Source organism: Chlamydotis macqueenii, chromosome 1, assembly GCF_036417535.1.
Source record: "Chlamydotis macqueenii isolate bChlMac1 chromosome 1, bChlMac1.mat, whole genome shotgun sequence".
NCBI lineage: Eukaryota > Metazoa > Chordata > Aves > Otidiformes > Otididae > Chlamydotis > Chlamydotis macqueenii.
In genome coordinates this window covers 207,924,750-207,947,902 of record NC_141556.1, presented here as the reverse complement: position 1 = coordinate 207,947,902, position 23,153 = coordinate 207,924,750, and the positions used below count along the sequence as shown (strand labels likewise).

The 23,153-nt window shown below is 40.8% G+C and overlaps 1 protein-coding gene across 4 annotated transcripts; it reads right to left on the bottom strand.

The window, feature by feature from the left end:
* Positions 1–1,951: 1,951 nt before the first annotated feature.
* PCF11 (PCF11 cleavage and polyadenylation factor subunit) lies at positions 1,952–22,952 on the bottom strand. 4 transcript variants are annotated; one of them, XM_086739666.1, is made up of 16 exons: positions 22,235–22,950; positions 17,308–17,433; positions 14,842–15,030; positions 14,243–14,434; positions 12,294–13,402; positions 11,839–12,028; positions 11,099–11,741; positions 9,520–11,012; positions 7,557–7,644; positions 6,745–6,864; positions 6,120–6,225; positions 5,319–5,502; positions 4,691–4,846; positions 3,612–3,704; positions 3,052–3,087; positions 1,952–2,454 (listed from the first exon to the last, which is right to left on the bottom strand). In XM_086739666.1, the coding sequence occupies exons 1-16, from the start codon at positions 22,421–22,423 to the stop codon at positions 2,245–2,247; spliced, it is 5,124 nt and encodes a 1,707-aa protein (XP_086595792.1). In that variant the 5' UTR covers positions 22,424–22,950; the 3' UTR covers positions 1,952–2,244. The 4 variants fall into 4 exon arrangements, with proteins under 4 accessions (XP_086595792.1, XP_086595793.1, XP_086595794.1 ...); XM_086739667.1 differs by having other exon boundaries at positions 6,120–6,222; XM_086739668.1 differs by lacking the exon at positions 17,308–17,433.
* Positions 22,953–23,153: the final 201 nt, after the last annotated feature.

Sequence of the window (23,153 nt, the reverse complement as noted above, 5' to 3'; positions counted from 1 at the left end):
GCCGAGCCCGCTGTCCGTCGTGGGGAGAGGGGGCTGCCCGGCGTATTTGGGGGTAGGGTTCGCCCGTAGGAGCTGCCCGTGGGTGGCTGTAGCGCACGAGGGGGTAGGAAAACGCGAGAAGGAGGGCGTGGGGGGCTCTGTGGCACCATTTCGGCAGCCCTGGGCTAGTCTCTTCATGGCATTCCCCAGGGAGAAGGGCATCAGCGATAAGCAGTATCTATTCTCATCTCGTGATGTATTGACCGAGAGATATTTAACCTGTTTATGCTCCCTCTGCGGGATGACTCGACTCCAGTCCCGATTTGTATACGTGTCTCTCTGCACTAAGATGTCCCTAGGGTACAAGGGGAGTACTTTTTTTTTTTTTTTTCCCCTGCAGTTACATAGTCCTGCTCCTCAGCCCCGCTTACCCAAAACCAGCTGGTGCCCTGGAGGGATGCTGGGTTCCTCTGATGGGGCAAAAAAATCCACCCTGCATTTTCACAGTCCTGCTGCCAGGCAGGATGGACCCTTCCCAATCAGCTTTACAGGTCTGCACTGATAATTACATAGACCAAATAAGGTCCAGTTAGCACTTAATTATCCATGTCATTATAAAGTTGCCATAAATCCTCCTGCTGCAACTTACAGGTCTTTGTTCTATGCCTGCTAGAGCAATTTGTTCCCTTTTTCTAACAGCCTCCTACATATTTAAAGACCTCCCACCACCACTCAGTGTCCTCTGAATTTCAATTTGTATGATTTAAGAGAAGCTCACAGTCTTCCAGGACACAAAGTGTCACTGGGCCGAGCCTGTATCCCTGCTGCAGGAAGAAGTTGTAACAGGTGACACAGCAGTAACCCCCCGCAGCACAGCCAGCAGTTACACACAGCAGCAGAGGCACACTTAGCCCTCATCAACCTCCCAAGTATTCTTGTTCCTCTAGACTTTCTCTTAATTGAAAGATATTTTTAAGGGTGACATCTATAACAGGGCACACTCAGATTTACAGCTACAACCTTAATACGAGAGTCAAGGAATTATTCACATCTTAAAAACTACTTGAAGCCTGCTTGTGAAGATGGGAAGAAGTGTTGCAGCCAACAACAATCCCCTTCACAGCTGATTATTTAACTTTATTCATACACTAGGACTGGGACATTGCTCTGACTTTTAGTGCTTATGTCTTGCTCCCAGCAGCTTTAAAAATTATGCACTATACAATCAGAGTGAATAAAATATTAATTTGAACTAAAACATTGTCCTAAGACACACAGTTCTATTACTTATTTCCAATCGCACAAACATACCAGTCGCACAAACCCATTACTGAAAGGAAGAGACTAACACTCAAATATATGCTTAATTTTATTTATTATATTTAAGAAATATTAACATCTCAGGATATCTGGTTTACCATCTAAGTCCAGTCATAAGCAACAAAAAAAAAAGTTAACCATGTTTCAAATGAGCACTTACATTCATTCCCCCCTGTAATGTAAAGAAAAGTTTGTTCAGCTGTATTAAATGCTTATGTTTGACTAATAAAAAAAAAAAAAAATCATTTAAAATGTCTTAACCACCAGGGATCCTGGTTTGTTAATTGTTTGTTGGCACTTGTGTTCACAATCAAGCACTCCTGTTGGTTTGTTAAATTTCCCTCTTCTACCTAGAACTCTTTTTGGGTTTTTTTTTTTTGTTTGTGGTTTTTTTGTTTGGGTTTTTTTTTTTTAATATCTGGTTTGTTTCAAGTAACTTTAAAAAAAAAGAAAAGAAATCTAGGGTCGTCTGTCTGAGAAGTTCCTGTCCTGCTTCCCTTGATAACCCACCTATGGGATAACTGATGGAAGTTATTGGCTTTCATTTTTCTGAATCTTATTGAGCAAAAATTCTTTTTAATTCCATTTAAACTGAAAAAAGTACAGAAACACTGTCTTCATTTGATGGTGTGCATAAACATTACACTCCATATATAGCAAAAATATCTTTTATTTATAATTTACATTTCCACAAGTGAAAATTGTACATTTTTTACATATACCGTTTCATTCCATTAAATTTTCACGCATCTACAGAACTTTCACACAATGACACCTGAAACTGTGCAGGCAATAAGAAATTCAAATACAAAAATGTATTTATTAACCAAACAGTTGTTGAGGCCCTGCCTCAGTTGAACATTTTTATTTCATATAAAAAGTATTTGCCTTCCAGAGTTAACACAGCAGCTGTTCTGTAAAAAAAAAATTCACACCTCAGTTTATTTAAACAGATTCTTCAGGTTCTGTTTTAATATCTGTAGATGCAGGTGTGCTCTCTTCTGCACAGGCAGTAGGGGTGTCATCAGGTTCTTCTTTGACTTTAGGTGAGTCACAGGACTCTTGTGTTTCTTGTTTTACAATGTTCAACATTATGTTTAGTGGATTTTCTACAGGAGTCTTGCTGGGAGATGGTGTGCAATCAAATGATGATGTCTGCAACGTGAAAGTTAATGTAGCATTAACACGCATTAAAAACCATTTTTAGCTTTTATCCCTTTTACTCTTTTTCAAAATGCAAATATGTTGTCAGACACTCAAAATCCAAACTTTCACTTTATCAAGATCCTAAGAAAACAGATTTGTTCTTTAATAGCATTACTTTTTCACAGCTACTTTGAAAAGGTATCATCCAAGCAGTGCCAAAATGCTTAACTCACTACCATGAACTATTCCCTGCTATGGAACTGTAACTCCCAAAGCACTAAAAATGTAACACACACTAACACCCCTTTACATCATTTTGGTAAATTCCTACGATGACACACATTACTTAACAATAAATGCATCATGTGTTTTCAAACCATGGCTTCACCTTAGTTGTGTATGACACACAAGCTGTCACAGTACACCACAAGAAATGTATCTTAGCTAATTCTGAATTATGAACTTGCCATGCGCAAGGCCTTCCAGTCTTTGTCTAGTCATAGGCAAGAGAAATGGAGAACACATCTGCTGCCTGTGAAGTCAGAGAACAAGCAAACAAGCTAAAAGCAAAATCTTCAAAAAATAAGAAGGATTGATTCAACTTACATTTTGGTAGTCTTCATAGCAAGATGGATGGTAAATCTGAAAAAGAATTTTTATACATTTTAATACATAAATAATAGCAGAAGCACCGGTTATAAACAGAACAGCGTCAATTACACATATCACACAATTTTCCTAAAAAACCAATGGTATGAGCAGGCCAAGTACAGTGTAAAATATAACTGGGAAAAAGATTTTGTTTGTTATTTAGGAAAGGTACAGAAGGTATGTGTTGGGTCCCCTGGTAAGTGTTGGGAATCATTTCTGTACAGCTGTATACAGAAATAACTGAATCAATATCCACACTCATAGATAGAGGCATTAATTTTTCTTTTAGCACTGCAGTATAAGGGAAGGCTAGTGAGCCTTTACTCATGATACCAGCACTTCACACACTTCCAAAGGTTGAGATATTTATGTACTTGGAAGCCAGGAAAACTACCAGGGGAATCCTTCTGGAGAAAAAGAGTACTTGGCCTCCCCCCTGCCTTTTTTTTTTTTCACCCCCTATAATTCTTTGAGTTTTTTACGATAAATAAGTATCACATGTAAGACCATATTACCTTTTCATCTACTCTGATAGCATTCTTCAGGTGCCACTCTTCCTCTTCCTCATCCCAATATTGTTCAAATTGCTCTTGGCAAATTTCACAGCTCTGAAAAGTTATTCGAGTAACAGAGATAAATGAGGTTATTGCAACAATTTACTGAACACGCGAACTTCAAGAACCTAGTAACAGTGAAATACGGTTCTTTTAAATTAAGATAAATACATTAAGACTACAACATTATCTTTCCTCCATACTTTAAAAGCAACTTTATTTAAAAGTAACTTCAGAAGATTTTAAGCTAGGAAGTCTCTGCAAAATACTTTAACAATCTAATGCTGTTCTACCATCATGTAGGAAAATCCAACACAGGGATATAATTAATTTGATTTATGGCATTATCTTCACTCTTAAACTGGAGTCTCAAGTTAAAAGGGTTGAACTTTTAAGTGAAGTATTAACATTTTTAGTATTTCTGTGCAAAATAATAAACTCTGAGAACAAAGCAGAAAAAGTGCTTCTTAAAATTAAAACAAAGGTCTTCATGGCTTGATAGCTAGTTTCTCAGAGGCTTAGCATGTACAACTAAATTGTAATTCTACCAACATAGATATTTGATTCCTATACGAATTTGTCTACTGAAATACACATCTACTGGTTACTTTGAGATTGAGATATTTCTGTGTCCTACTACCTATCTTCTATTGAAAAATAAATTGCTGTGTAAAAGTACTGAAAACCCAGTAAATCCAATCATTATTTGAATGACAAAGGATCACTTCCCATTCACTTGCTTTATTTACTCTTTCTACGGAAACCTTCAGTAAATTAACACACTTTGCCCACTTCAGTCTTCCTGAAATGATGGAATGCCAATGGGTGTAGATTTTTTTTTTTTACTACAGGTGATTTATACTACTGTCTGCCACTGGGAAACAACCATTACATACACAAATACACCACCTATGAAGTGGCTGTACCGAGGTCCAAGACAAAGACTTCAGTCTACACACGTATGAAAGAATACTGTGAACTTCTTTGTAGTATTAGATGATTCTCAGTATCTGGGATAATAAAGACAAGCTGAAAGTTACCTCAACTGCTCCAGCTGGTCCAGCAGGGACACTCTGAAACTCCTTCTCTTTTGCAGCTTCTTGTGTCTTCAACACAACCTCTTCATGAGCTTTTTCAAAAAACTGGCTTTTTGCACGCTCCTCTAGATCGGCTATTTCTTCAAATTCAATCCAGTCCTAAAGAAAAAGTTTTCAATCACAACTCAGACACTGACAAATAGCCAGAAATGTTTAAAAAAATACACCTCAGGAACAAAAAAAAAAAATCATCCCAAAAGTACATTTAATAAATCTCACTTCATTAAAACTGAAATGCTCCTCAACATGCAGCATTAGCACGGTGCATGCTTTCTCACAGTGCTACACTTCAAAAAAGCTTTTTCCAGAAAAACCACTATCCTTTCATTTCCATTCTCAGTGCGATCCAAACAGTACCAACAGCCGCAAACTGCTTATTGTTCACCATATAATTGCCTTTTGTGTTTTCACAGGCAGTAATGAAAACTTCTTGAAATATCTAAGACATTATTGTTTACCAAAGGCCAACTCCTGTGATGATGCAAATTTCAACTGCAATCCTACAGCACAAACATAAGTAAAGCACAGAATTCGGCTCATAATTTATCAAGACGCATACTGCACTACTTACTGTTAAGCTGTAGTACCACCTTCTGTGTGTAATTTTTCTGCTAACATCTTTTTCTGTCCGGTTCTGACGATAATGCCAATCTAAATGATCCGCATAAACATCTGTTTGTGAAGTAGTGAATCTCATTCCACATGAGTAACACTGAATTCCAGTGTACAGTCGATTTATAACACTATCATAGCGCCTACAAAAAGGGGGGAAAAAGTCTTAACATTTATTTGAAAAGAAACAGGTAAGAACTTTCTCAATAAGTTGCTTTACAAGACTAGAGGAAAAGCATGAATCTAGTGCAAGGTTAAAGCACACAATGGATCTAAATTCTTCCTGATTTTCATAACACAGTTGAAACATTCAAATAACAAACAATGGGCTCATATTAACTATTCATGGGAAACATGTGTTTCATGCCTACTAGCTTCATCACTTAATAGTGCATAAAACTATGCATAAATAGTGCATAAAACTATGCACTCAGCTTTGTGAACTACCACAAAAGGGGCAAAATGAGAAATAACAAAGGAAGAAACATTGACTTCAATATGTATCACAACCTTGCCGATTAGGCAAAAACATGGAACTTGTGTAAAGATACTTTTCTCAGGTTAATTCTCCTCCCTCAAATTCTCCAAGGCTGACATGAGAAACTGCAGATCCCCTTCCTGAGAAAGTGACAATCAAAAATTGCAGGTCCTCTAAGTCACAAAGTGACATAAAAAGCTTTCAGCTGCCTTGGACTAATTACCTAGATACCATCACTTTGTTATTCTTACTGCACTGTAAACTCAAGTCTACTATACGCACTGTCTAAGTTCTTCAACTGTGAAGTTAGTGAGGTCTGGAACATTTTGATCTTCATGGTCATCATCCTCCTCTTCAGCAGCTGGCTGGGCTGATGTTTCATTAGCTTCTAGAAAGCATAAAGTTTTATCAAAATTTCAGTACACTATCAGAAAGAAATTACGTGCTCCTGAAAGTTATTTTTATTCAAATATTAATAGATTCAACCTGACTATGCTAAAATACAAGTGTGCAATAGAGAAGTCAGTCGTCTTCTAAGATGATTTTAAAAAAAGCATACAGGATACTGTAAGTTACTCAGAATTTCAGTTTGGGAAAACAGTGCTACACCTCAGTCTTTGGCATTATAATTCAGTCTTCAGAGACAGAAATATTTCAGAAACTGTCAAGAATCCTATTATAATCAAGAACAAGTTACTGAGGCACAGCATTCTAGACCAAACTGACCACTCTGGATAGCTGAAGTGTATAAATTAAACAAAATACTAAGAATTTACTCCATCATATGGAGTTCCCAAAAACAAAGTTAAGTTAAACAACATGCAGGAGTTCACAGAAGTTCTTACACTTAGCTTTACACTTCAGCTGTGGATAAACCGAGTAGTTAGAACATAATGGATCTACATACGTGCTGAAGTGGAATCAGTTTTTGACAGTTTGAGGATCCCTGTTGACAACAGTTTAGCAAACAATTCATTGACATCAAGCTGTCCAAGGTGGTTATCAGGATACGAATGTGGAACAGCTCCTGGGGAAAAACATCAACATGCAAGGGGACAAAAAGTTAGCATCAGAAATTTACTTCACTTTTATCAGCGTATTTCACAATACACTTTTCCTTCTGTCTCTTGTTTCTTCAATTTTTTTTACTTCAAATTATTTATCAGCACTCTTTGCTTTACGTCTGCTCCTTGTCTGATTTCCTCCCTTCCAATGGCTTCCCTCTAAAGCGCTGGCTGCCCATACACAGATTTCTGCTGGACACTGTTTATTAAAATGTAGTATTTTTCTTGGTTTATGCTCGAATATTTCAATGGGACCAAGCTACTTCTTCACCTACTTCAACCATTTATGACTTTTTAGAAGCTTTTCATTATTAAGTGTTCATATACTGGGAATGTTTACACAGCCTGGCAAACACAAACCAGACCTACAGACTGGTACCTTCCAGAAAAGCAGACCAAACTATTTTTTTTCAGCACAACCACATACCAAAACCACATGGTTAATGAAAACTAATGAAAGCCTCCACTGTTTGAGGGAAACCCCTACAGAGATGAAGGTACTACAGAAACCACATCTACGGCAACCTCACTGAGGTTTCCCTCCGTCCACACACACCTAGTACACCAGGACATTACAAAAGAGTAATTGTTGTGGGCACTAACAAACAGAACAATCCAAAAGAAATAAAAGGAAGTTAATTATTTTGTTACACACCTGCAGGGTTCTGAACAAAACCTCCAGGATTTGGCAAATATTGTTGACCTTGGCCATAATGCCCTGGTTGAGCAGACATGAGAGAAACCTGTGACAATAAAAGTACAACATTGCAATTACAAACTTAGGGGTTTTTTTTATTTTATCATTAACTTCTAGGCATTTCTCAGTAACTTTATATATATTCAACTCCTTCCAGGAGTGAATCACATCAGTTTGGTATTGAAAGGTCCACAAATGACTATATAACCTCTCCTTCATTTCCCTTTCCCACTAGAAAAATTTCAGAAGACACACTCATTTCATCTAACATTTAAATTAAAACAAAAAAGACAAGCCTTTTCTTCTACCTGTCAAGCCTTCAATCATATTTTCCAAACACAGTACTTCCCTTTTAAATTGCTCCTGTTCACCAAAACAGAGCTCATCAGAAAGAAATCCGAGAAGTCAGTAAATGTCTATTAACAAATGGCACAATTAATTCTTATCTAAGAACTGAAATAGCATCCACTATATGAAACACATATGGAAAGCAAGATTTTTCAGTAAACCAGCTACAGTAAGCTTCAGACAGAAAAAGTTTTCATAACACACTGGTAATAAAGTGTTTTTTCCTAATTGACATCCTTCTGGATTTACAAAAAAACCAAAGTTTAAATTTATTAAAATTTCATCCCATTAGAGGTTAGTAGGATACATTACCTGCTTGTGTACAATTACTTAACTCTTCGTGTTCCACTATTATACCCCAAATCAAAAATGCTGTCTAAAATCTCTAATCTACTGAAATAAATGACATCTTTTTCACTGATGCAAAGTATCACCTCCCTTCTTTTGAGGGAGCATTTCCATCAACCAACAACAGTCAAAGCGTGCTGGTGCCAAAATCATTTCAAAAGAATGTTCAACAATGTCTATCTTTCTCAATTCCCCCAAATTACAGATATCTCTCCAAAACTGGCTTGTCACCAGTACTACCAGCTGCAAAAAGACAACAGAATTATTTTGGTCCATTCTTAATTCTACACCTCTTTGAAAAATCAATCATGTATTCACTTACATTATGTTTCATGCTTTATATGGAATTCACTTTTGTGCAAGTTTCATGAAACCACCACAGGCTTCCAATTATCTAAGTTTTTTTCATGTTAGAATCATAGAATGGTTTGAGTTGGAAGGGACCTTTAAAGGCCATCCAGTCCAACCCCCCCTGCAAGGAGCAGGGACATCTCCAACCAGATCAGGTTGCTCAGAGCCCCGTCCAGCCTGGCCTTGAATGTTTCCAGGGATGGGGCATCCACCACCTCTCTGGGCAACCTGTGCCAGTGTTCCACCACCCTCACTGTAAAATTTTTTTTTTTCTTTATGTCCAGTCTGAATCTGCCTCCTTCTGTGTTAAAACCATTCCCCCTTGTCCTATTACAACAGGCTCTGCTGAAGAGTTTCTCCCCATCTTTCTTGTAGTCCCCCTTTAGATACTGGAAGGCCACTATAAGGTCTCCCTGGAGCCTCCTCTTCTCCAGGCTGAACAGCCCCAACTCTCAGCCTGTCCTCACAGGAGAGGTGCTCCAGCCCTCCAATCATCTTCGTGGCCTCCTCTGGACTCACTCCAACAGGTCCGTGTCCTTATGTTGAGGACTCCAGAGCTGGATGCAGTACTTCAGGTGAGGTCTCACGAGAAATGTTAAAAACACTGATTTCACTGTTGTATTCTGAGCTACAAATTGATCGTAAAGATCCACTGTTGTATTTAATTCTTAAAAAGAAAGATTCTCAACAAACAGCAACACATGTCCTTCCTAAATTATCTGAAAGCTACTAAAGATTACTTTTTTAGCTTGAAACTGGCTCCTAGTCTGATAGGTCTTCAGAAAAATCTTCAATGTTTAGAAGAAGAAAAACTGCTAATTCTCTACACAAAAATACTTCTGCAATCAAACAATTTAACACAATCAGTTCTTACCTGATTACTCCCCATTGGCATATTACTGAAGTTCCCATATTGAGGACCCTGAAGACCTTTTTCATCAAAGTAATGTCCAGCTGCTCTCAGTGGGAAATTCTGTGCTCCTGGGCCAGCTGGCCCATTGAAATTTGGTCCAGGCGAACCATCAAATAAATCAGGCCTCTGGAATTGCATCCCATGAGATGGTCCATTGTAGCCCTGGCCAGGATGTTCAACAAATGGACCACCTTGTCCATATGGTGACAATTCTAGTCTTGAGGCAGGATGGTTAGCTACATTTTCAAAACGTGCACCTTGAAGGCCAAGGGGCAAGTCAAATCTAGAGGCTGGCTGGTGAGGTCCATCAAATCTTTGAGGTATGGCTGTATCAAATCGTGGTTGTGCCTGTTGGCCAGGCGTCCTTTCAAATCTTGGACCAGGCTGTCCATGAATTCCATCAAATCTTTGCAAGAGAGATAACTGTCCAGGTTGACCATCAAATCCAGCTGGATGACAACCATCAAATCTTGGACCGGCCCGCCCCAGAGGACCATCAAATCTAAGTCCACCAGCTCCCTGGTGTACTGGGCCATCAATCAACCTAGGACCCACACCTGGCTGACCATGTGGTCCTTCCAATCTGAGCCCACCACCTGATGGTCCATGCGGTCCTTCAAATCTGAGCCCACCACCTGACGGTCCATGTGGTCCCATAGGCTGACCATGCGGCCCCTCAAATCTGAGGCCTCCTCCAGGTTGACCATGGGGCCCCAAGGGCTGTAAATGTGGCCCCTCAAACCTGAGGCCACCCCCTGGTTGACCATGAGGCCCCAACGGCTGACCATGGGGTCCCTCAAACCTGAGACCACCCACTGGTTGACCTCGAGGTCCCAGAGGTTGACCATGAGGTCCCTCAAACCTGAGACCACCTGAAGGTTGACCACGGGGACCCTCAAACCTGAGACCAACTCCAGGTCCTTCAAATCTAGGACCACCTACAGGCTGTCCTGCAGGCCCTTCAAACCGCAAAGGCCCACCGATCTGCCCAAGAGGTCCCTCAAACCTCAATGGACCTCCTCCACCAACCTGTCCTGGTGGTCCTTCAAACCTCAGAGCCCCTGCCAGCTGCCCTGGCCCATCAAATCGTAGGGCTCCAGCTCCCCCTGCTCCTGCGAGTGGTCCATCGAACTGAGATGCACCTGCCCCCACCAAAGGCCCCTCAAATCTCATAGCAGTCTGTCCAGCTGGCCCATCAATTCTGGAACTTGAACCAGGAGCAGGACCATCAACAAAAGGACTTCCTTGTCCATCTACCCCAACCCTTGCAGCAGCCTGTCTAGGTGAGCCATCAAACAGAGGTCTGTCTTCCATTAATGCACTTATCCTCTGCTTTGCTTCAATGCCTCCAAATCTTGATCCTGGACTTTCTGGAAACGGCGCTTTCTCTGGGTCGTCATATCTACCTCTTTTGAAACGTTCACTGAATGGTGATCTTGGTTCCTCTCGAACACCTAAAAGAACCAGAACAAACCAGATAAACACTCACTAAAATGCTGACAATTATTTAAAAGCTGTAAAATAAAGCAAAAACACTTACCAGCTTTCGCAAGAAGCTGTCTTTCTTCACGATTTTCAAATCTGCAGATTGCATCACCATCTATTTTCTGGAACTCTGCTGTGCTTTTCCCCTGCTGCCTGAGAGCATCTCTAAATTCATCTGATTCTCCCCAGCTGTCATAAGGATCAAAATTCTTAGAACCTCTTGCTCCTTTAGTAGCATTTTGTTCCTCAAGTCTTCGTCGACTCTCGAGCGGTGAGAGGTTATCAGCAAAAGGTCTATTAGTGCCACTTACAGGAGAGTGTCTCCTTGACCTTTCTCCAAATGGTTCTTTTCGGTCAAACTGTACTCCACGTTTGGCTTTTGCTTGCTCACAATCTATTCCAGACAGTAATGCATCAGGCAAATGATAATCCAAAATATCATCAGGATCCAACAGATCAAGCCTTGACAATGAATGCTGAACTTGTGTTCTTTTCAGTTTAGCTTTATGTTCATAATACGTTAATTCTGCATCCGATAGAAGAGGTTTCTTTTTCAAACCACATTTTTCCTCTGTAGGACTATCCCACACATTACACCTGTGCTTTCCTTCCTGATACTGGAACAGCTGTCGGATCTGATGAGCTACCATGAGGAACTCATCCTGTGTTATTTCACCAGATGTTAAGCGTTCATTGGCCTGTAAATATAAAGTTAGAAGTTTAGACTTCTAAAACGAAGAAGCAAAGCAAACTATACCCAGGATACTTCTATGAAGACAGATTTATTAATATTACCTTCTTAAGTAATTCTCTCTTGCTTGCAGATGTCAATTCTTTGGGAATCTGTAAATTGGCATCCACACTTAATCGGTGCTGCTGCTTTGGTGCTCGGGGTGACAGAATTCCTTTACCAGCAGGCCAGTTTTCCCGGTGTCTTTGATGAGGGGATTTACCAAGTGCTTGGTGTTCTTCATTCTGCTGTGAGCTGAAAGCAGGAATATATTTAAAATATAGATTAATTCTTTATTCAGGACATAACTGTTACATTCCTATTAGAATAGACCATGGCAAAACAGCACAATTATCTTAGACTCTAAGTATGTATAATTCCCGTATTTCACTAGTAGAAGCAAGAAAAACTTGACCATTTTAACAATCCAAGCATTGTTTCCCAAAGCTGACTATACTGAAGTCAGCAGTAGAATTTCCACTGACTTCAAACAGAAGTTGTTTAAAAGACAGTAACTTACTTTTTATTTTCTTCCCAACCAGATTTCCACCTCTTGCCTGATTTGGATCCTTGCCAGTTTTCTGCATTCTCTTTTGGATCAGGAGATGCTTTTGTAGAATGCGGGCTTGCTGTTTCTTGGGGCCTGTCTTCTTGGGCTTTTTTCACTCTCCTCGGATCTCGCACCTCTTGTTTAACATTTCTCTTACTAGAATTTCGTTCATCTCTTGCTGCTTGTGTGCCTTCTTCAACATGAGACTGCTTAGGGCCTATCTGACGTATCTTTGCAGCTTTAGGAGTTGATGAAGTGGGTGATAAACTCCTAAGTCTTCTCTTGGGTGACCTCCTCTCTCGTCTTTTTGGAGAATGTGTAGATGGTGATCGTGCCTTAGGAGAGCGTGATCGTGACCGTTTTCTAGTACTTGATCTCCCTTGTTTTCCACCCTGCTTTTCTGACTCCTCTGTAGTTGTGTCCTGTTTCTGAACAGCACCATTAATTACTTTATTTCTGCTGCCTACTGGCCTATGTTCACTTGTCTTATGTTCCTCTTTTTCTTTTTTCTCTACATTTCTCCTCTTCTCTTTCCCTTCCTCCTCTTTGCCCTCTGACTTATCTTGCAGATGTCTTTTCAGTCGTGGATCCCGCTTACTAATTTCAGATGTTTTTGTGCTTTCACATTCCTGGGTTTTACTATCTTTAGTATTGGGTAGCTTATTTTTTAAAGGGGATGGTGACTTAGATTTTGCTTCTGACTGGTCAAGATCTTTCTTCTGTATTTTTTCACTTGCTTTTAATTTTTCTTGCTTTGATGAGTTTTGTTTTTCAGCCTGCGTTGTTTTATTCGCCTTGGTATCAGACTGACTGGTCGTGTTTGGTGGAAATTCCTTCCTATGAGATTGATCTTTACTATGAGAAGAATGTTGAGACACCCTATTAAGCCGAGGATCCCTATTTACTATTTTCATATCATGAAGTGGAGGACTTAGGGATGGTTTGCTTTTTTCGGATTGCACAGCAGTCTGATGAGGTGGTTTAACTGTCATATGAGGTGTGGGAGACATGTGTTGCTTGGAAGGTGCTGGAACCGAAGCTACAGTAGATGATCCTTGCTGAACACTAAGAGATACAGCCTGAAATACGAAAGAATCCAGCATTAATCTGCACGACAAGACTCCTACCCAGAGCTGGTCATATTTTACCTCGAAAACAAAACTATAAATAGAAATGTCTTTAAAGTTATGAGATCCAGTTGTTTAACTGAAAAATACCCACTAACTGCTAATTACAAGCATTGAAATAATGCAGTACCATTACAAAATACCAAACATAATGCAAAATCAGTACTACAAAATCAATACTGCAGAATACGTAACTTATGCACACGTCCTCATAACAGCATTAGTTTTCCTACATATTCCACATGCTTAAGGCAAGTAAGCTGCCACGTATCCAATATAATTTTCATATTTCTACACGTCAAAAAGATGCTTTATTTCGGTGTCATCGACTGTCAACACAGCAAGACTTCCAATGTAGAACAACACAGCTTTATCACCACCTTCAGATGGTGGCATCAAACCAACTTGACTTAATAAGGAAACTGACTTTATTTCCCATAATCAGGCTTCCTTGTCCTGTAAGGGCAAATATATCTGAAAAAGCCTGGCTTGCTGTGAGCCACAAGACGAGGTGGAAGACAAGGACCACAGGCAGACGACATTTTGGAGAGAAGTTAAAAAATCTGTAACTTCACTTTTTCTTAACCTCTATTTTGAGTGTAATTCTTAAGGTTTTTAGGTAACAAATACTGTTCAGGAACCCCAGATGAACTTGCATTGCTGCAGTCCTAAAATAGCTACATTTACCTTACCTGACGAAAAAATAATGTACTGCAGTCACCAGTATACCCAAGTACTGTCCAAAAGAAAGAAAGACCCCACTATAGACGTTTCATCAACTATCCTACTCACCAACTGTGCTTTAGTCTGTTCCAGCTCCAGCTCTAATTTTTTTTGCTGAAGTTCTAACAACTGCTTTTGCTTCGCAAGCAATTGCTGTCTTATCAGTTGCTCCTGTGTCAAATTCTTTTGTATTTCAGGAACAGCTGGAGGAGTAGAGGCACCAGAAGTGACAGCAGAGGTAGGTGCAGTAGATTCCTCTGGCTAAAAACAGAATCAAAAAAGTTAAATGTAAAATCCTGATGTAACTAACTCCATCTCCTTTAATTGTTATCAAGATCCAGTATTGGGACTTAAGTTTGTATAGCAGTTATAAATTGCATTTTTAATGCAAAAATATAACTAAATTTACAACTTTTGCCCCACTAGAATTTGCCTGCTGTGACAGGTGTGTCATTTAATATAAATTAAACAATGTTCCAAAATCTAGAATACAGTTTTGAAATATAAAAACCAAACCTATCAAATATTCTGAATTTGGAAATTCCTCTTACCTGTCTACAAAAGTCAGATACTTCATTCTTAATACACTAAATTGTCAAAAAGCAGCATAAAAACAATGAAAACTACATGTATTACCATCTGTTCATACAAGAGGCATAAAAACTTACCGATTTATTTAAAAACTTAGGATTCACATGGATGCTAGAAGTATTCACATTTGGGGGCAGAGGTTTAATTGGCCAAGCAGGATCTAACGAGTTGACTCTGACATCAAGTGCATATAGTTTCTTCAAAGGAAAAATATCATCCCATGTGGAGCGTAATTTAAATAAACTTTTCCTAGTATTTTCATCCACCTAAAACAATAAAACAATTCTATGGCTTGTTAAGTTAATATAAAACAATTTCTTAAAATTTTCTGTAGAACTTAAGATTTCATTTATTTCCTATTTTTATCAAGAGTTTGCCATTTTAACACACTGAACTTGCTATATGGACTTTATAAGCAGTGCAGATCACACATCTGTACCAACAGAAACAATAAAAGAAGCTCAAATGTGGAACTGTTTCAAGGCCATTTGAAGGTTTTATTGTGTATTACCATTCTCTGAGAATTTTCTTTCAACTTTTCCATTACCAAAATTCTCATTTTACTTGCCCAATTTCTGTGGGGAAAAAAATACATTGACAAAAATACTGAAAGGCAACAGCCTCTAAGACAATACATTATTCAAGTGTTTGTGCTGAATGGAATAGAACGATGACAAACAAATCAGGAAACAACAAACTTTGCGAACAGAAAAAAGTGTTTTGCTCAGCTGTTTAGTCACTGAAGGATTTTTTTTTTCAACAAATGCAACAAAACAGGTATTAGCTAAAATAAAGTCAATTATATTTCAGTTCTGCTGCACAATTAGACCCATCTGTGAGCAACAGATCAAGCATACTTGTAGGACCAGTGTTCATTTCATCTCTTCACAATTAGTTTGGATTATCTCATGACAGTTAAGTTAGAAATTTATAGTAAAGTAAAATTTAGTTCATAACTTGAGTAGTTCAATTAAACAATAAATGAAAAACATTTGAGGACAAAATATATGCAGTTGTCCAAATGTCAATATTCACCATTAAGTATTGACTACATAACTGGTTTTTGCTGCAGTTTTATTCTTAAGATGTTACAGCAAGATACACAATACTCTGGAAAGTTCAGCGGTTCTTTTGGGGAGAAGCAGGAACTTCAACAAAAATAATTCATACTTAGCTACTTGAGAGGGAACTCTAAAATTTTCAATGAGAGGGTATGAAGCTCACTGCAAAAGGTGCAGAAATGACTGAGCAAATGTTTCTGACTTCATCAAGTGTCTAAAGATACCTTAGTGACCATTTACTGATAAAACAAAATTTGTAACGAGGTCAGTGCTGGTATTCTACTTGCATCTTTTAACACAATCAATTAAGCTACCAGAACTGACTGCCACTTTACATATTTAATTAATACACATTCATTAAATAGTTCTACTTAGCTCAGTATACAGTTAACCTAGAAAACTCTGAAAAGTAGTTATTATCCAGAGCTTCAGCAGCAACATTAAATGCAACTCAGAACATCCACAACTTAATACTGAAAAACAATTAAGTGTCTACCTATCTATCTACTCTACACACAGGAGTTTACATCCTCTATGGTCATTATTACAATCTATTCCTTATTTCATCAGGCATTTTACATCTGAAAAACATACATGAAGCACACTGGTACCTGAGATCCTCACTGATCTATAACGATAGGTAAATATGCAAAAGCCCCCATTCATCTCATTCAAAAGAGATACCAGTTTCTCATAGCATAGAGAAACTGACAGAAGTTAACCCTTCATTTCTGACCCAACTTAAAACCCATTCCAGTCCAGCCTTTCAAAAACTGGACTTTGATTTGCCTTTCTCACTGAGGAATAAGCACAATTACTTTATTTGGTTTAAAGATTAAGAGCAAAAATCAAAACATATGGCAGTACTTTTCAATGTTCAATTAAATTAAGCTATGTATTTGTAATGGAATACAGCAGTGCATTCTAAGACTCACTCCTCCCCAGCATATTTTTTTTTTTCAAATCACAGACCGCCAGGAGAGAATCAGGTGTCAATGCTATTCACTCTCCACAGTTTGAGCACTCATTTCCACATGACTAAATCAGTAAAGCAGACAAATCTAACTATGGGAGAGAAATACACAAGAAACTGATTCTCAATCTATTTTTGGCATAAAGACTATTTACTATCTTAAAAATAAGCCAACAATTCATAATTGATCAGTCTAAACATTACAAAAAGTCCATCCAGGTAAGCAATTGGTAACCAAAATACTGTTAGGAAAATCTTGCCTGGATAGGAGAATTACAGCTGTTTATAAATTTTAAGTAAAACTTTGCATCTTTCAGCTAACATGTAACTTTCATGCTTGATAGCAGCAGGAATAACCTTCCACAGTATAGATACAATGCTGAGATTTATAAAAAACAACTGATTTGTACAGTCCACCACCCAAGAAAACCCAAAACTGAAAGCATGTATTTATTTTACCATAAACAGATTTTGTTTAGAATACAGAACTTTTCTGAAAGTGTATATACCTTTTCAAATACACAAATAAATGTTGCAACTAGGTTTTTAGTAAATGCAGTAAGATATTCTCTTCCCACATTCTTGACAATGGAATCCATAAGGTACATAACAGGGAGCTTCTCTGATGCAGGAGCCTGGAGTAATAAGAAGAAACTGAGAAGTTTAGTACAACAAAAACATATTTTAAGCTTTTAAATAAAGGGATTACCAATCCCAGAAATACAGACCTCTCTTTTTGGTTGCCACTATAAACACCAAGGGATCTGGCTTGGGATTTTTTTTTTTTTATACAAAAACTTAATCTGGAAAATCGATACTCAGTTCAAAGTATAATGCAGTGGGTCTATTGCACAAAAAAAAAAGGAACACCTTAGGTTACTGTGTTTGCGTATCAAAGCTTTGGAAAAAGGCAAAAAAAAAAAAAAAAAAGGGAAGAAAAAAGAAGCCCACAAGACAGTACTGCTGCTAGTGTACTGAGTGTAACCTTCCAAAACCCACTTGAGAAAGTAACTTTAAGATAGCAGGAAACCATCGTTAGCACTTCACGGAACTTCAAACCTCCTGAATGCTTGTTTTCCTGGATTTCACAAAACACAAATCAGACTTCTGGCAAAAAGCCCAAATTAGTGAACTTCTGTAGCTGTAGATTATATGTTGAGTATCACAGTCTTTTTCATAAACTACACGCAGGATAGGTCACAACTATTTCATTGTAATCCAAACAGACGGAGCAAGGAGTCCCATCATCTCTTGGCACTGGTAGGTAGTGACAGTTCAGATTTCCAGAGTGCATGCGAAAACGCAGAGTCAGAACAAAGTTCAAAATCCAGACAAAACTCCATCTCTAGTCGACCAGGTAAATGCACAGACAAGCTCAGGAACTGCAACCACAATTTTCACAGAAGGGAGTCTTCAAACTCTGGACACATCTTTGCTACAAGAGGAGGCTTGTTGTTTTGTTGTTTGGTTTTTTGTTTTGGTTGTCTGTTTTTTTTTTTTTAAATCCATTTTCAAAACTTGTAGCAAGTTTGTGCGATAGAAGTGTGATGACGCCGGACCACTACAGCGACTTCTAATGTACACAAAGCACTACTGGCCCAAATCACGGTGATTTTAATGCCCACCACTGGTTTTCACAACGCAAAGTTCCAGAAAACATCAGCGAGTACACAGACTTGTTGAAGAGGGTATCATGAAAGACAACACCACAAGCTGTGTGTTGACTGTGATCCCCTTCGAAAAGCATCCATTCAATATATTAAGTCCCATTCACCATCCAGTAAGCTCAGGATAAAACCAGCATAACTTCACTCACTGCTCATTTTAAACTGGATAGGCTACCAGGTTAATTAACAACACCTTACTTTGCAGCCCCACTGTCCAGACAAGTGTGTGGAAGTGCTCTTGCTTTACAATTTTAGATTTCATTCCTTCCCCTTTTAGGCGGTCCACAGAAAGGCACTGAGGCCACAACACTTTTATATGGGTGAATCAGTGTTTCCTGGCCCTTAAATGTGTATTAATTTATCATGACCTGAAACTTAATATTGAAGAGGGCAGAATTCCTTGTTAGTTGGGTGCAGGGAGGGGTCACTGCCTTTGAGGACAGTGAAAAGAAGTATAAACAGGCAGTTGGTGCATTTTCATACACAAAAAGACAGAAAAAAAGTTATCTAAAATTAACGGCAGCACATTAAAGCCTATCTTACAGAATACTGAGCTGTAAACAAGCTAATATGCAAGTGCTAGAATAAAGGCGTCTCTCTAGTCTCAGAAATGAAAGTCTACAGCTACTTAATATTAAAAGGTCCATGGAATACTGTTTTCTTCTGTAAGCAGTCTGCACAATGACACACTAAAAACACTAAGTTCTGAATGCCTTCCTTTATAAAAAAATGACAGTGCACCATTTCTGACTTTTAGAGTCAGCTGTTAGGGAAACAAAGAGCTGTCTCAGAAGTACCTATGCCCAAGAGCTACTGACACAGTATGTTATATTCTTCCATTTCACCAGTGTATGGAAGCAGCTTGCTATACCCAGCTAAGCTTTAAGTTTGAGACATTGGGGAACCATCTAGTAGCAACGGCACTGTAACAAGTTTAACTGTCACCTTCATTATGCATCAGAGTGCTAAAAATGATCATACATGGAAGCACCGTAATCTAGTAAGGAAGCCTACTTCAAACTATAGCACAGCATTAGCAGCTTAGCAGCATACTCTGCTTCACATATAAGCTACTCAGGGGCTGCATTTTAAGAACCATGACTTGAAGACAGTTGGAATATTCAAGTCTTCTCTTCTGGAAATGTTTGTTACGTCAAGGGATCTAAGCGCATATTCCAATAACCAGAAAAGGGAATTCCAGACTTGAATGTACTTCGTTTTCAGGTGGTCAACACAAAACAGCAAGAAAGATGCCCACATGACACTAACCGAAATGCAGGGAGGCGCCGCACATTCACCAGAACACAGAACACCACTAACTCTGAACTCATCAGCATAATATTAAAGGCTTTATCACAAACTCCCACTGTTCCTTCAAATAATGTAGGAAAGCTATTGGAAGTTGGAAATGTGTGGCTCTTTTTTATTAGTTTCCTAAGAGATTTCAAGTTTAAAATCACATCTGGCAATTGAACCCCAAGTCACAAACTTGTGCAAAAATTTGTTTTAAAAAAACAACTTTGTATACAAAAATGGGTCTTGGAAACAAATTCTGCACTATACAATGGTAAATAAAAAGACAAATACATATTTCACACTTTTTATTTACAAATTTTATAATACCAGTCACACATTTCAGAACCATTTATTAAATTGTAAAGCAGACCACTCAAGTTTTACACTAAACAAACTGTCTCCAGGCAACACTTTTTAAAAGTGGCTTAGTAAAGGAGATCACTTTCCCAGAAACTACTAAAAACTTGCCTTGAATAAACCACAGTCACAAACAGTAACTAGGCAAAGCTAACCATTGGTACAAGATTTAAGACATCTTTAAAAAAAAACACACTTCAGGGCAGGCTCTAAATCACCCAGAAATGAAAAAAAAAAAAATTTTGACAGCATTGATATTTATCACAAATCATTTTATACATATCCACTGCCCTTTAAGAAATATAATGGTGAGATCTATTAGATTATGACATCACCTCCCCAAGGAATGGCAAAACTCAGCCACTGGCAGCATTTAAAACTAGACTGGAAGAGGTCTGTGGAACACTAAAAAGCCATCCTGCATTGATAGAAAGATAGATTAAATAACTTAAGAGATCCTTCCCTCCCCATCATTAGATAGTACAATTCTCACCATTATAAACCACTATTTGAAGCCAAAGGAAAAAAGCCTTTGAACACCTGAGATCAGAGGGAGCAAGGGAAACAACGGGGGAGGGGTGACTGGCACAAATACGATGGGGGGGGAATTAAAAGAACCACCCTTTTCTTACAAAATGCTCTTGTTAAAAAGGTTCTGTAAACTCCCATCCATGTGCTGCAGCTGACTGATGTCAGCAACTGCCTGGGTTGGGCTCAGAGGGAGCCTCCTCTTTCCCTTCTTTTTATATCATGTGCCTTTCAGACGCCATGTTAGGATCCTACAGGCTGCTGTAATTTCTACAGTAAGGGAGAATTTCTTCTTCCCCATCCTCAACCAATAAACTTCTCTAGCCAAAATAAAATAAATACACACACAACACTACTATTACTCAGGGCACAGACCACCTGAAATCCAAACAGGTTACCCCAAGCCCACAGAATTTTCTCTAATCAGGCAGAGCAAAACAACCCCCATCACCACCACACACACTCCTCTATCCGGAGCAGATGATCACCTTTCACTCACAAAGTTTTCTGTAAAATAAAGGTGCCCACCCCCCCCAAATTAATACCTCACAGGGAGCACTCTGAGAAAATAACCTTAACTATACTTAAAAGTCGTTATATTTAGCTCTTCAGAAGTGGAGAATTTGCGTGCCATAAACTTAATCTTATTTTAATTCCTTTATACTACCCCCCAAAAAACCCACCCCTCCACAAAACCTCCCAGTCAGGCCCTCTCTAACGACCGCAATATTTATCTACTGTCGAAATCGCTAAATGCAAGGCTTTAGACACCAGATTCGAGACACTGAATACTGGCTCCATGTAGGGGGAAAACCCAGCTACAAGGGCGAGGTGCCGCTGCCCAGTCACTGCCAGGCCGCCATGTTGTGCCTGATATCTACACGGGGCTTCAGTCGCAAGCCACGCTGCCCTCCCACAGCTTTTGGTGGGGCGACTCCCAAACCCTCCCCCCTACTACGACCAGGCGGTGATGTGGGGGCTGTTCCCCTCCCTCGAGTCCCCTGCTCCCTACGGGGTGGGGGAAGGGGTAGAAGTAGCAGCCTTAAGCTTAACGCTGGAAGGAGGAGCCCCCGACGCCTCGCCCCGTGCTCCCTGATCCCTTCTCCACGCTTCCCTCTGCCTGCTTCCCCCACAGCGTCCCCAGCCTCCTGACCCTCTCCCCGCTGCCCCGGCCGGGGCGCTCCCCACCCCACCTCGAGTCCCCGGCACCCTCTGCTCCGTCGCAACCCTGCCCTCCCGCCTCCCCCCTAACTATCCAACCCCGCCACGGCTATCTCCACGTCCCCTCTGCCTCGCTGCCTCCCTCCACCAAGCCCAGCTGCACCCACTGCGCCGCTGGCCTGCTCACCCCACCCGGCCCGCTGCCCCCACACCCCCCCCGCCCCAGCCCCATTTCCTGTCTCTCAGGCCCCTCTCACCCCCGGCTTCCCTGCCTCTCCCTGGCCCCTCTACCTTCCTCCTCCTCAGCCCGCTGCTGCCCATCTCCCACACGCCCTTCCTCCTAGCCCCCGAGGCCGCCCTAGCCCGCTGCCCCGTCCGGTCCCCCCAGCAGTATAGGTAGGAGTAGTAGTCGGTGGAATATAAAAACCTTGGCGATTTGCGCCTCGATCAGGGAGACGATGTCCTTGGCGAAGGGCACGTTCTCCTCGGCCAGGATGGTCAGCATGTTGATGTGCGGCTTGCTGTTGAACGTCAGGTCCTCCAGCGACGACTGGTAATCGCGGCACGCGTCCTCCCGGGCCTCGCTGCTACCAGCGCTGCTCTCCGGGGCCGACATGCTTCTCCGACCGGGGCCCGCAGCAGGACCCGACCCACCGACCGAGAGCCCCCTCCCCGCGATACCCTGCCGCCGCCGCCGCCGCCGAGCGATGCCGCCGCCCCCCCCGCCGCTGCCGCTGGGCTCCTCTACCGCATCCTCCGGGCTGCGGCTCCCGCTGGCTGTGGGAGTGATCTCCTGCTGCTGCCGCTCCTTCAGCCGCCGCCGACTCAGTTCTCAACGCTCACAAAATGGCGGCGGCAGCTACGGTTCGCAAACCTCTTCCTCCAACCGTTGCGTCATGTGAAATTGTTCTCAGGAAAGGGGCCGGCGCCTTGGAAAGCCCCTTTTGTTCCCTCACTGCGCTCTGATTGGCTGGCGCCCCGTCTGCTCAGCTCGCGATTGGCTCAGCCAACCATAGCGGCCCCTCATTGGTTAGAACCGCCTTCCGTCTCCTCTGATTGGCCCCTGCGCTAGAACCCCGCTAGAACCCCGGCGTCCCGACTTGCAATTGGCCGCGTTTCCCTGCTCCCAGGCCGCTGTGCCTCTTCCTACCGCCTTCCCCTACGCCCCGAGCTCTGACCAGTGCCCATGTGCAATCCCGCCTTCCCGCCAGGGCCTCTGCCGGGCCTGCGCGGACCCGCCCCCCGCCCGCTATTGGGCCAACCGTTGGCCTGGCAACGCCGTTCCCCGTCGCCCTGCCCCTCGCTCGCTATTGGGTTAGCCGTTGCCGTGACAACGCCGTCAGCCC